This window comes from Heterocephalus glaber, unplaced genomic scaffold (assembly GCF_053883595.1).
Source record: "Heterocephalus glaber isolate CG9 unplaced genomic scaffold, H.glaber_assembly_v1.0 deba00001452, whole genome shotgun sequence".
Taxonomy (NCBI): domain Eukaryota; kingdom Metazoa; phylum Chordata; class Mammalia; order Rodentia; family Bathyergidae; genus Heterocephalus; species Heterocephalus glaber.
In genome coordinates, this window is record NW_028258302.1 from 3,377,213 (window position 1) to 3,391,163 (window position 13,951).

The 13,951-nt window shown below is 38.6% G+C and overlaps 1 protein-coding gene across 14 annotated transcripts in view; it reads right to left on the minus strand.

Annotated features, from left to right (window-relative positions):
- Nucleotides 1–13,951, minus strand: part of Nfyc (nuclear transcription factor Y subunit gamma) — a 68,645-nt gene that overhangs the window by 27,894 nt on the left and 26,800 nt on the right. For 9 of the 14 annotated variants that reach the window (XM_087215208.1, XM_087215209.1, XM_013068172.3 and 6 more), the window contains exon 2: nt 4,471–4,583. In XM_087215208.1, the coding sequence (XP_087071334.1) occupies nt 4,471–4,575 (105 nt within the window). In that variant the 5' untranslated portion in view covers nt 4,576–4,583. Of the gene's footprint in view, nt 1–2,890; nt 2,961–4,470; nt 4,584–7,884; nt 8,000–13,951 lie in introns of all 14 variants that reach the window. The other 5 variants (XM_087215203.1, XM_087215207.1, XM_087215204.1 and 2 more) reach the window with 3 other exon arrangements.

Genomic DNA, 13,951 nt, shown 5'->3' on the forward strand with positions numbered 1-13,951 from the left:
TGTCATTGTCCAATCTGGAGGCACCAAGGAATGAAAAGATGAAACTGCCAATTAAAGGAAAATGATTTAGGTATTAAATTATAGCTAACTGAAGGCTGAATAGGATGCATGGAATAAGTTAAAAACTAGATTTTTCTTTTCAAGATTCAAGCCAGGCATGGTGCCACAAGCCTATAATCCCAGTACTTGAGAGGCTGAGGCAGGATGACTGCCACAAATTTAAGGTCAAGCTGGGCTACCTACTGAGTTCAAGGCCAGCCTGGAATACATACAAGCCCTGTTTCAACCTCCCACCCCCCAAAAAACCTCTCCCCCTTCCCAAAAAAGCCAAAAACAAGACAAAGTTGGCTTTCTCTTCCCAACTTTCAAAGAGTTCCACAGGGGTAAAATTCGATGTCATGAAATCCATTACAGTCAAGTATTGAGGTATATATCTGTAATCTCAGCACTTAGGAGGCTGAGGCAGAAGGACTGCTGTGAGCTCAAGGCCCGCCTGGGCCACATAGCAAGACCTTGTTTCAAAAAGCCCAAACAAACAAAAACCCATTACTTATTGTTCTCTGGAACTCTAATCTGTTGAATCATTTTGATATGATTTCTAACCAACTTTAATTCCAGCTAAAAACTTGGATTGATGAAAAACTGAGAGCTTTTAAACACAAAACAGGAAACATGATGGCCCTGCTAAGATGAAAGATAAATCGCTTTTGTAGAAGAAAGACCAAAATGATTGCGGCAGAGTATCCAATACATTATGAAATGTATCAGCTAGAAAATTTCAATTACTTGTTTTTAGAACAATCTGTGTCCTGGTCTTAGACCACAACACCTTATGAATATTCTTGTAAATTCTACTTATCTTTGGATAGTTTAACCGTAATAGACTTTTCAAAAAAAAATCAGTTAACCATTTAGAAGTGTCAACTTTAAGAGGCTCTGACATATCTGAAGAAGTCGGACTTTAAGTAGTATTGAGTTCTGGAAAGGCACAAACTAAATGCTAAAATGGTTAGTCATGTCCAGCCAAGTGTGGTGGTGCACTCCTGTAATTCCAGCCCGTGGGAAGCTGAGGCAAGAGGATTGCCATGATTCAAGGCCAGCCTGGGCTGCACAGTGAATTCAAGGCCAGCCTCAACTATACAGTGAGACCCTGTTCCCAACACCTCCCCCCACAATGTTTAGCTATGTTGGATAGGCAGAGGTATAATCAGATGCCTTCAAGTGCTATACTTACAGCATCCAAGCACAGAGGAAAATAAGTCTTACAAAGGGAAAAGCACCCCAATTTTACTGGACCACATTCTCCCTGAAACTTGGAACTCACATTACTCTGTATTAAATCTAAAGTGGAGGAGTCTGATTTACTCAAATATTTATTGTGTAGTAACTACACATCAGACATTTTCTAAGCAAATGATGCCATAGGATTGTAGAATGGCAGAGGTCTAACAGTCTTTTCCAATGGCACGTAGGAGGAAAATTTTAGTTAAGTCATTAATAGAAGAACAACTAAAGACAACTCCCCCCACATACACACTGGGGAGTGAACCCCGGACTTCATTACATGCTAGGCTAGCACTTGAACACAAAATACATCCAGCCCAACAACTTCTTTCTCTTCCTTCACTCACAAAATTGAACCAAACTGAAACCCTCAAAATTATCAATTCTCTTTAATAGTCTTATAGACTATGTTTCTACATACTAAAATTTAGTCAGCAGCCCAGTCTGCTTTGTTGGCAATCACACTTAAGAAGTAAATAAAGTGCTGGGGATTTAGCTCAGTGGCACCACGCCTGCCTCACAAGCGTAAGGTCCTGAGTTTAATCCCCAGTAACAAATAAACAAAAAAGGAAATACAGTTAAATTAAAAAACAAAGCCCAGGGACTCAAGAAGCTAAGTACACACTCATGTACACATCAGCACTATTCCTAACAGCTAATAATGGAAGCACCCAAGAATCCATCAGCAGATGAAGGGAAAAACAAAATGTGGTATATACATGTAATAGGATATAACATTTATCCTTAAAAAGGAAAGAAATCTTGTCACATGCTACAAAATGAACCTGAATGTTATGCTAGTGAAATAAGCAAGTCACAATATGACAAATACTATGAGTCCACTTATATGAAGCATCTAAAGTACTCAAATTCATAGAAACAGAAAGTAAAATGGTGGTTACTATGGGCTGAGGAAAGGGGAATTGTTTAATGGATATAGAGTTTCAGGTTTGTAAAATGAAAAAATTCTAAAAATGTGTTCTACAACAATGTGAATATACTTCATATACTAGTGAACATTTAAAATGGTTAGGGCAGTAAATTTTGTTTGTTTTTATCATAACAACAACAAAACAAAGCCCAAGATACAGAAAAGGTAAGGGCTAAGTTTAAACCTCCAGTGTCTCTGACCATTTGCCTGATTCTAGGTTTACATCTCTGAGCTCAAGCTGGAACACAGACTTGCTGTTCTGGCCTAGTCCTACAAATGTCAGGAAGGTGCTAGCTTTACACCAGGCTGAGCCCAGCCCTAAAACCTAGTAAGCTTAACCTTTAGATTATACCTTCAAAATATGAGCAAACATCCCACTTTTGACTTTGTTTCATTATTCTCTCCCTTCTCTTTTCTAGCTGACACAGTACAGATAACTACCACCTTGAAACTGCTAAAGAGAAATAATAATGTTCAGTAGAAATCCACTCAGATACAGGCCACTATAAAAAGGCCAAGCCACATTAAACCACTGAAAAGCCCTCATGTAAACAAACGCCATCTACAGGTTACATGCAGAATATGAATTAGCTTTTTACCCTTGAAGTCAGTGAGCATTTATCACAAAGAGAAGTTAGTTTATTTCATTGGGTACTTGTTTACAGTCCATCTTACCAGAACACGTCTCATGAGTGTAATGATCCTCTCCGGTGCACCCCTGTACCCACAGAATCCAGCACAGCCACTATACGTACAAAATGAAGTATTTGTTGAGTGACTTAATAAATTGACCTTGTTTATCTGAGGCTATTTTTAGGCCACTAAACCTAAAGAATTACAACATTAGCTCACATTAGTAAGGAACCCAGTGTTCACTCTCCCAGGGTGCTAACATACAAGGGAGCTCCTGTGATATTTGCTAAAATGATATCAAATGGAACATTCCTCATTAACACCATGATGCTATATTCTGAAAACACTCTAATTCTAACCTGTCTTGCCTTCTGCTACCACTCACACCATACATACATTGTACTCCTACCCACTATTCCCAACACAGAAACTTCCAGCACTCCAAAATTCTTCCTATTCCTGTAAACACAAGGGCCTCCCCTCTGGGCCTCTGCGGTTTTACACAATGCTCTCCCTGCTGCCCAAGGTATACTTTCCCATTCTTTCCACCTGGTAAATGCTTACTAATATCTCAAGACCCAGCAATCATGTTGCCTTAACATGTTCATGACAGGGCTGTAATCTGTATATCTTGCTGCCTGGAAGCTCGGATTTAATTTTATTACTAAAAAGACCAATAAAAACGATAAGATCTGTTTGTACCACCAGTGGTTCAAACCACCACCCGATGGGACAGTCATGCATGTACCATTCACTGGTAGTTTAAGCCACCTGATAGGATAGTCATGTATGTATCACCAGTGGGTTCAAGGCAGTAGGAATGTGTTAAAGCCTTCCCTAATTCAACCAGAGAGAAATAAGCACTATGTCTGTTTCCCATAGCACTCTGCCTTTTATTGCTTCAGGACTCATTACCATGCCTGAATCAATAAGTATTTAATAAATACTTATTGACTAAATGACTATGGTTGCAAATACTGGACCGTAAGCTCAAGGGCCAGGGTTCTGTTTGATTCTTGTAAGTCAGTGGTTCTCAATGGGAGATGATTTTAACCCAAAGGGACATTTGCCAATGTCTGGAGATGCTGTCACAACTGGCAGAGGGTTGCATCCAGTCAGTATAGGTCAGGAATGTGGCTAAACATCCTACAATGCACAGGATAGTCGTTCATAACAATTATCTGGCCCAAAATGTCAAAATGCTTCTGTTAAGAAACTGATAAAAATTTATCTTTTAACACCTAAAAGAGTGCCAGGCTCACAACAAATTTGCTTTCAATAAATTGCCCAACAGTTTTCACCAGGTTCTAGAAATATGGCAGGGCCACTTAAATTAGGCCTACAAATGAGCTACAGATACTTTGGGAAGGTAAAATATGTTTTTCTCCATTTCTTACAAGATGTGCTTCACATCAGACTATCTCCAAGTGAAAGTATCCACATGCCTAAGGAAAGCCACTTATAAAAAGGATGCTCCTGTAGCTACCTCACCTAAGGTAAATTACATTTTTCCACATAGGAGTCAGGAATGCGCTAAGCTTTTGTATGTGTACTTGAAGTTAAAAATGTTTTAGACTGAAGTTTTTGCTAATCATCTTTAGAAGTTTCACATTCTTCCTTACCACTGTTAAATTCCGGATTTCTTCCATGACACGAGGCCAGAAGGACTGCAGGCTTTGCTGGGCATCACTGCTGCTAGTACCACCAAATCCTCCTTCTGTGGACATTTCGACAACTAAAAACACACACAAATACAAAACACATTAGAAATAATAAAATCAGACTTTCTATTTAATTATTTTCTTTGTGGTTGTTTTCACTAATCTGTTCAATTTTTCAGTCTGATAAGGTATATATTTGTGCTAAAGAGACTTCTGGCAGATTTAAATCTGAGCAAAAACATTTGTTAGAAAGTTTTCCCTTCAGTCTAACTTATAGCACAGAAACTATCAAGAAGCCCCAACTAGAAAATCAAAAAGTTGCTAGAAATTCAAACAAAACTGGATGTGAATCAAGAGTTTTAACTTCTTGTTGGTGGTAGGGAAAGCACCTTGTTGCTCTAGTTTAGCCCATAATTTTCAATGATACTGTATTCCCTTCAAAGCTTTTACCAGTTTTCCATGGTTTCTCATACTCTGTCATACCCTAGGCAAATACATGAAGGGTCCCCAGAGATTAACCTGAAGAGAAATGTAGACTCGAAAACTTCAAACAATAAATTACAGCCAGGTTTATTCTTTTGTTTTAGACCACATGGCTCCATTTCTGCAGAGCTACTACTGATGATTATTATTCCTTCTAATCCCCAGCAATCTGTCTCAAAGGACATAAAAGTGAAAGAATAGGCTAGTAATTGAGTAAGAAGCATGAAGGCTCTGAACTGAAACTACACATTTTCCAATTCTTTCCTAAACTGGCACAAACCCAAAGACACAGCTAACCAGCAACAACAAGCTTTACAGTTAGTTTAAAACAACAGAAAATTAAAACTAGATATTACAGATTCAGAACCTAATTTGGTCAAATGCTTTGTGATGGAGTAAGGAAGATAAATACAGATTCCCCGTATTAGCTGTAACTGAAGATAATATTGTAATGACTTAAACATTTACAGGAGGAAAGTAAAAAAAGTTCCAGAAGGTTTAAATGCTTACCAGACAAATAGTTAAATGCAAGAAACCGTGTAATTAAGCACAAAGAACAAAAAACCTAGTGATCTCCTAAGAATTTCTATTCTAGGAAATTATTTGAAAAGGTTTAACACGTCAGTGACAGGATGCTGACAGTTACGAAAATCATTCTGAGTGACTGGAAGAAGAGCACCAAAGCCATTGTCATATGACCAAATGTGTAGCTTTCCAGGCTCCATGAGGCTCACACTCCACTGACAGGGTGCAATAAAGGCCAATAAATGTAGGTTTAGCCAGCCAGGATGGTGAAATGTCTGCCTGGGATTGTCCCAGAGATCTCTATTATTTTTTTCTCTCTCTCTCCTTTTTCCTTCTCAAGAAAATGATGAGGGGAAAGAAATGGAAGGAAAACAAAAATATAATCTTCAAAACAGATTTCACTCTAGTGTAATGACATTAGTGGATGATGATGTAATGGGAAAAGGTTGGGAACCAATTTCTGGTGCTGGAAGCCTATAAACAGCTCTCTATACATCAACAGGACTCTTAACTACTGGGGAAGCAATACAACCATGGGAGTATCTGGAAGGAGTTAAAGGGGGTGCTGAATCACAGTTGGAAATGACTAGACAAAATCTTGAGGTCTAAATAACCCACTGGGACCCCCACAACGCAGTTCCCATGACATTTTCACTTATCTCCACACACACAGTGCCTATATACTATTTTAGATGCATCCAGAACAAAGAAATCAAGGTTATTTAGAGAATTTTAATAATCTATTTTCATTAGTAGTCTCCTATGGGGTATTCATAACAATGAAGAGAGTGAGACTCACTTATTATTTTAAATGGGCAAATTAAAAAATCTTTCTGGCAATGAAAATAATTATCAGGCCAGGGATTTAGCTCTGTGGCGCCGCACCTGCCTGGCAAGTGCAAGGTCCTGAGTTCAATCCCTGGTACCGCAAAAAAAACATTTTTTAAAGAAGTTATCCTTTTATGGTGAAAATCTATGGACAGGCATGATGTTACCTGCCATGCAAATTGCTACACAGTCAAAGGAGGAAGCTGCATGGCTGCCAGTGACATCTTTCTAACACTTGCTAATGACAGGTTTAGTTGGAGTGCAAACGTCTGTAAGTTTTAGAAGTTTGGTAACAGGTTTTTGCTGTCCTCTGATTTCCCCCTTAAATACATTACAAAGGCACACCAAAATTCAGGCAGGTGTGGTGGCACATGCCTGTAATCCCAGTACTTGGGAGGCTAGGGCAAGAGGATCATGAATTTGAGACCAGCTTGGGTTACATAGCAAGTTCCAGGCCAGCCTGGATTACACAACAAGATCCTGTATCATACAGATTAAGCACTTTTATAACCATCTGTGCAGTGTACTTTCAAATTTTGAACTGCCCCAACTATGGACAAACTTCCATGATCAGTCTCCCAAACATCTATGTAATCAATAGATCATGAAGGAGTCTTTGCTTGGCTCAAAGCCACACACTTTGAGTTGTAGTGGGAGCTGCAAACCTAACAGAAATTATCAAACAGTTCAAGAACTGAAAGCTATTAAAGGTTAAGTTTTTGGGCCAGGGATATATCTTAATGGTAGGGCACTTGTCTACCTATGTAAGACTGGGTTCAATCCCCAGCACAGGAAGGGGTACGAGTAGTAAGTTGAAGGGACAAGGGTATTAAGTTTTCAACTTGAGAAGCCTATTTGCATTAGAGAATTACAAATGCAGCCAGGCATGATGGCACATGCCTATAATTCTAGCACTCGGGGGAGGCTAAGTCAGGAGGACTGCCAAGTTTGAGCCCAGCCTGGGCAACTTAGTGAGACTCTGTCTCAAAACAGGCTCAGAGCAAAGACCTTAAGGGTCGGTGGTGGTGAACCTATGCCATGTGTGCCACAGTGGGCTGCTGGTATCACTGAAAGCTCTAAAATGTTTGCCATCACTGCCTTAGGTTCAATAACCAGTACTAGAAAAAAAAATCACAAATGGATAACAGCAAAAAAATACGAGTCAATAATAAGGTCCCTTATGTAGTTTATAGCAGGAGGTTTCAGGACCAAAAGACAGCTGAAGACATCCAGCTCACCCCTCTTTTCAACTTTTACAAGACTCACGATTCCTTTTTCATCTCTGTGCCACTGTCACAACTCTACCTTAAGTGGTCATCCAGCCTAAATCTGAGTTCCTGACACTTCAGTTAAGGAAACTGGTTTACTGATAAGGCATTCTTTTCCATCTTTGGACAGCTCTAACTGTTCTTTACATTAAAGTTAAATTTATAAGAAATGCTCCATCTGAGTTTTGGATCTGAGTTACGGCCTTTATGATTTTTCCATCTAACAAGTTCTTTTTATACATTCCTGACTTCAAAAGACCAAGGTACTCACCCTATTTATGACACCAGATCCTCTCTCAAAGAAAAAAAGTTTTTCAGCATGTCTTCTAGTATCTTTGTGGAGATGATCAATATTACCCCTTGGACATGAGCTGTTACTGTAAATTCTAGGAAAAGGTGAGTAATTTTATTAAAAAGGTTTTTTCTACAGCAGATCCATTCTTTGCATAGTGCTTTACAAATTAAGAGGACACCTCAAGTAATACATTCTGTGAAAGATGAATTAGTGTTCTAGATATTTTCTCACCAAGTCATGATTTGATATTAAAGTAATAAAGCCCAAGTGTAAGCACAAAGTAATTTTGCTGGCCAAACACCCCAACAAGTTAAAAAAAAAAAAATGAAGCAACTTTAACCATTACCCCTTGTTAGTGATTGTGACATTAATGGCAAAGTAGCCCATCTACAATATACTGGGTTCATCTCCATGATAAGAGAAAGCATTTATTTAAATGTTAGAAAAGATTTATTCTAGGACTCTTTCTATTCCATCTTAAGTCACTATCTCTATCACTGGGTAGAGCTATTTATATAAAGCTGACAAAGACAAAATGGTTTTAAGACCAAGCCACATTATCTTAGATTACTCTTATGAAAAGTGCAATATAGAATTTCCCAGATTTAATTCATTATTAATATTCAATTTACTATTCATATTCATTACTTATTTTATAAATAGTTGAATGAGACTGTTTGTTTAATAAAGACCCAGGGATGAGCTGAACTACTGAATGATTACTGCTAAAAGTAACTCAACTCCCAGTATCTATTAATTACTAGATCTTGTTTTAATTTATGTTTATTTTTAGTTTGCTTTCCAAAGATAGAAAGGAAAGAATTAAAGTCCATCATGAAAATGTTGTTTCTCTGATGTTCAACTGTAATCTTCCTAAAAAGTTTTCTCTAAATATCCTCATCTGGAAGTTGTCCCTCTTTCTATGATCCTTCAGAACCTTAGATCTTCAGCTCCCTTTCTGCACTCACACATTTCTTGGTAAGGGTATGAGCTGAGTATGAGTCATCTCTGGATCCCTCACAGAATCTAGCACACAATCTGATAACTACTCCTGAGTGAGGACAAGTCAGTGGGTATGGTGTCTGAGAAAAAGAGCAGCTTAGAAAGCATGACCCTGAAAGAGACTTGCTGGGATTGCCTAAACAACCAAAGGAAATCATTACACAAGCTGTTCTAGGACACTCAGAATAGAGTCTTTAAAGCAAGGAGGTCTACAATCAGAAATTTGCCTGAAGGTGACTTACTGAAGTGAATTTAAGATAAAAAGGATGACAGAAAGAAAAATACCAAACACACACACACACACACACACGCACGCACGCACGCACGCACGCACGCACGCACGTCCTGGAAATTGTAAGGCAAACTAAAAGATAGGAAACACTGGAAACTTCTGAAAGTCAGGACCTTTTCAAAAAGGTAACCAGGATAGATAAGCAAAGTTTGAAAAATTAATGACAATGGGTTAAGCAGAAGGAGGAAAGCCAATACCTCTCTGTGTCACCATCCACTAGCAAGAGGAAAAGAAAATCATGGAGGAAGTAAGATATTTCAATCAGACCACTTGAGTGTAGGCAATCTAGCTATTCCTGTTAATACACGCTAATCAGTTACTACTTTTCATTCTTGAAGAAAAAAAGAGAGACCTGGGCAGTTTTAAAACACCTAAAACCAGAATACTCCTGTTTTAAGATTCTCTTGACAAGGCAACATGCTCACCAAAATTCTCCTTCGTGATATGTCTGTACACAAAACAAAATGTATCAAAATTACCAACCTCATAAAATACAAAGAGGGCCGGGGATTTAGCCCAGTGGTTCCAGCGCCTGCCTCACAAGTGCAAAGTCTCAAGTTCGATCCCTGGTACCAAAATAAATAAAATAAAATACAAAGAAATTTAAGGATTTACTGTAATATTTAACCTGGTTTCCAAAACTCTCTACCTTTAGGCTTAGCTTTTTATCCCTTTGCATATCTCATTCTCTATGCCAAAGTCTTCTATTAATATGCCTAAACCTATAATACAGCTCTTTGAAGTAACTAAAACCAAATACTGTGTTTTTAGGAGATACCAAAAACCCTAATATCACAACACCTGTTAAAGGAAAAATGATCACAGACTACCTTCCTTAAAATAAAGTTTAATTCTAGACCAATATGGTTTTCTACTAAAGTATGAGAAGTGATCCACCACAGGCTCTCAAATTTTACCTAAAAATAAAATTTTACCTCTCTGTTAAATGTAAACAAACTAATCTGAGCCCAGTACTGACTGAGAAGCAACCCTAAGTGCTGGTGTCATCAGTCCCTCTTAATCTTCCCCAATCCACCTTGCAAAGTTGCAAGTGTGTAGGCCTTTCCGGTTGTGTGTGTCACCAGCCATTCCTGTGTGTCTCCAACTCAATATATATCAACATGTTTAGTCCCAGTGTTCAAAGTACCTATCTCCTTCACTCCCTATTTTGATTCCCACTTTGATTATGTCTTCCTCTGTCACTGTCATAAGTACTCTGCATTACAGTACTGCTCAGGTGGTCACTGAAGTTACTAGTTTCAGGTTTCTTTTTTTAAATCAACTAAAATTATTGGGATGTTAGAGTTTAAATGATGCATGAGAGATAAAGTGAAAGGATGAATGTTTTTTTGTTTTTGTTGTTTTTCTTGTGGTACAGGGACCAAACTCAGGACCTTGCTGCTTGCCAGGCAGGTGTGGTGCCACTGAGCTACATCCCTGGCCTAGGACAAATATTAATATGAATAAATGGATGCAAAACCAAGAGGGTGCAATTTAAGTTAATTTGTACTTGCTATTTTAGATAGTCTTACAAACCACAAAGAAAAATCAAAACTAAATTTGAGGACTGAGATTTTCGAAAGAATTCTAAAAATAATTTGGTTCTCATGTTTATGGATGAGAGCTTAAGGGTATATGTTGTCATCAATTATAACAGCTAGAAGGCATTTCAAGCCTTAAATTCTCCATAATAAAAACCAATTTCAAACTGACAATTTCAGGACAAACAAAATAACACTGCTCTGGAAATTAAAAGACCTATCTTTGTGCACTACCTACTGCTAATTAGCTGGTGGCCTTGGGCCAGTCACTCCACTAAGCCACTTCAGGAACAATGTACCCTGAACACATCAGAGGGCTCTCCGGTGGCCTAGTAGGAAAGTCCTACACACTTTATGTTTGAGGATGCAATCCATGAATGAATAGACCAGAGAAAGAAGGGTTCAACAGTCTTTGTTTAAGCTCATTTAAGGCTTCTACTTATGAAAGCATTAAGTCTAGTGCCAGATACCTTCTTCAACTCTAGTCTAAATCCTCACATAGGTGGGTACTTTTGTTGTTTAACTTTCCCCAACTCTGATTAAAGCCAAGGTCAGTGCGTGAGGGCTTAGCTAGCTCTATGTTCATGAGACAAAGTATGAAGCTGCCTTTCAAAGTACCTACTAGATAACTATACTTTCAAAAGACTATGAGTCGGAACTAACTGGCTGTACACTGTTCTCCTTAAAGATCTGCCCACATGACATAGTTTCACCTGGCAACAGAACCACTTCTTCCAATGTTTCTGTTTGTTATGTACTATATTATAATCTCTGAAAAGGGCCAGACAATACAGTTACGATGCAATGAGAAAAAAATTAAGGCACAGCAACTGGTATAAACAATGAAAGTAATACAAAGACATGAACTGAACATTTTACTGTCACTTAATTTATTGGGGGTGGGGGTGGGTACTGGGGATTGAACTTGGGTTCTTGAGCTTGCGGGGCAGGCGGCAGAACCACTGAGCTAAATCCCTGGCCCTATTTACTGAACATTTTAAAACTCCCTTCTGTGGAAGAGAAAATGGTATTATGAAGCTGAATGTGGTGGTGGACACCTGTAATACCAGCTCCTCAGGAGGCTGAAGCAGGAGGATGGCAAGTTCAAGGCCAGCCTGGGCAACTTAGTGAGACCTTGTCTCAAAAGTAAAATAAAAAAGGGCTGGGGATTTAGCTCAGTGGTTCCGCTGCCTGCCTCACAAGTGCAAGATCCCAAGTTCGATCCCCGGAACAAAATAAATAAATAAATAAATAAAATAATAATAAAAACAACTGGGGACACAGCTCAGTGGTAGAGTGCTTGGCGAGCATGCACTAGGGTCTAAGTTCAATCCCCTGGGAAGGGAAAAGAAAAAGGGGAAGAGTATATGTACATCTTATATCACACACTTTCTTCCTCATTCCTTCATGAATGCTCAAACTTGAACCATCCCTGCTTATATGACAGCAATATAACACTGTCAATATTTCGTGGAATAGTGTAAAAGGCCCAAATATTCAATAAAGTATTCTAAAACATGAGTCCAAAAGCTACACACAAGATAATAGTGGCCCACGTTTTGTTTTTGTAAATGAAGTTTCCTCAAAGACAGCAACCCTCAGTTTACATTGTTACAACATACACCATGTGAACTGTCAAGCCTAAAATATGTTCTAGGCTTTTAAAGAAAAGGGGTCAGATAATATTTAGAACCTTGTTAGATGTTTTATTTAGCCTATATTTATTGACGGGAAAACTGAGCACCAGAGGTTGAAAAGCATGCCAAGATCACGGAACTACTGTATTATGTGGCCCCCTTGGCCTCCCTCATCTGTTCAGCCTTCTAAGTGAGCTAGGCCAGCCCCTTCTGCTCCACAAAAACACATAAATCTTAACTTCTTTGACCTTCCAGCTTAAGGACAGTAATACATTTTTGTAGGAAAAATGGAGAGTAACTGGTTTTTCAGGCTCTGAGACTGAAAGGTAATTCTGATATGAGTTAGAGATAGAAATAAGGGCCTGTGGCCTAAATTGTTTCCTAGAACAAAAAGCCATTTTGCTTCGTGAGTTCTTTTTGAGATTTACAAGTAACTTCTTGCTCAGTTTCTGGTAGGATCCTGTGTTTGGGTGTCCTGGAGAAGTGAGAAGTGTGATTGTGAAGAATGTTTCAAAGATGAAACTTAAGATCTTTAAAATTTACAAACTGTTGTCACATAAACCTTCAGTTGGTCTTCATTTAGCTCAGTGATAAATTTATTATTGTCACTTCAATTTATAAATAAGGTTGAGGACTAGGTACCTTAATTTACTTGCTTAAGGTCATAATACAATAAACAGTAGAGTCAGCAATATAAAACCTCTAAAATTCTATTCTGTGTTTAGTACAGCTTGTTCATTCTCACTTCCTGCACTGTTTTAAGTATATGTATATTCAAACTGTTCCAAAGGATGAGCAATCTCAGCTTGGATCACTGACTTAAATCTTTAGCTCAAAAGATTATTTTTATTCACTTGGTCCCAACATCCCTATGGCAAGCAAAGAAGATGCTGATGGTACTATCTCCTATCATATAAGCATCTTTTGCTCTCATTTCTCCAATGTCTCTTTCCATGCTCTGTCACTCTTTTCATTTATCCTTTCCCTTTGCATGCCTTTAAGCAGGTCAGCAACGTCTATGAATAATCAGTTGTGAACAGTGGGGGGCAGTAAAGTACAAGGTAAAATAAAGAAGCTACAGTGGACCTGGGGTTGTGTACTCTGTATGGCTAACTAATTTGCTACATGTTTATGATCTTAGGCAAATCAGTGAACTTCTCAGGGTCACTATTCACCAGCAGCAACATATAAATAGGAACATACATGTTGAAGGAAGCCCTCAAAAAAAAAAAGAAACCCTGAGCTTCATACAAATGCCAGATGGCATCACATCATCACTGCTCAGAGCTGGACAAGACATCTTTTCTGGACATGAACAATCCCTGGGCAGTACTAAGCCAAAGGACCAATTCCTTTTAGGTAATGTAGCAAGTGATCTATCTAATGAACTTCTTTCTCTCATTTAGATTACTTAAGTTTTTACTGTTTCCTTTAAAAGCCCTTTTAGGGGCATGCTTATAATCCCAGCACTCAGGAGCCTGAGGGAGGAAGATCTCACAAGTTCAAGGCCACCCTGAACTACACAGGAAGAGCCTGTATCAACACCCCCCCACAGGCCCTTTCAGATGAAT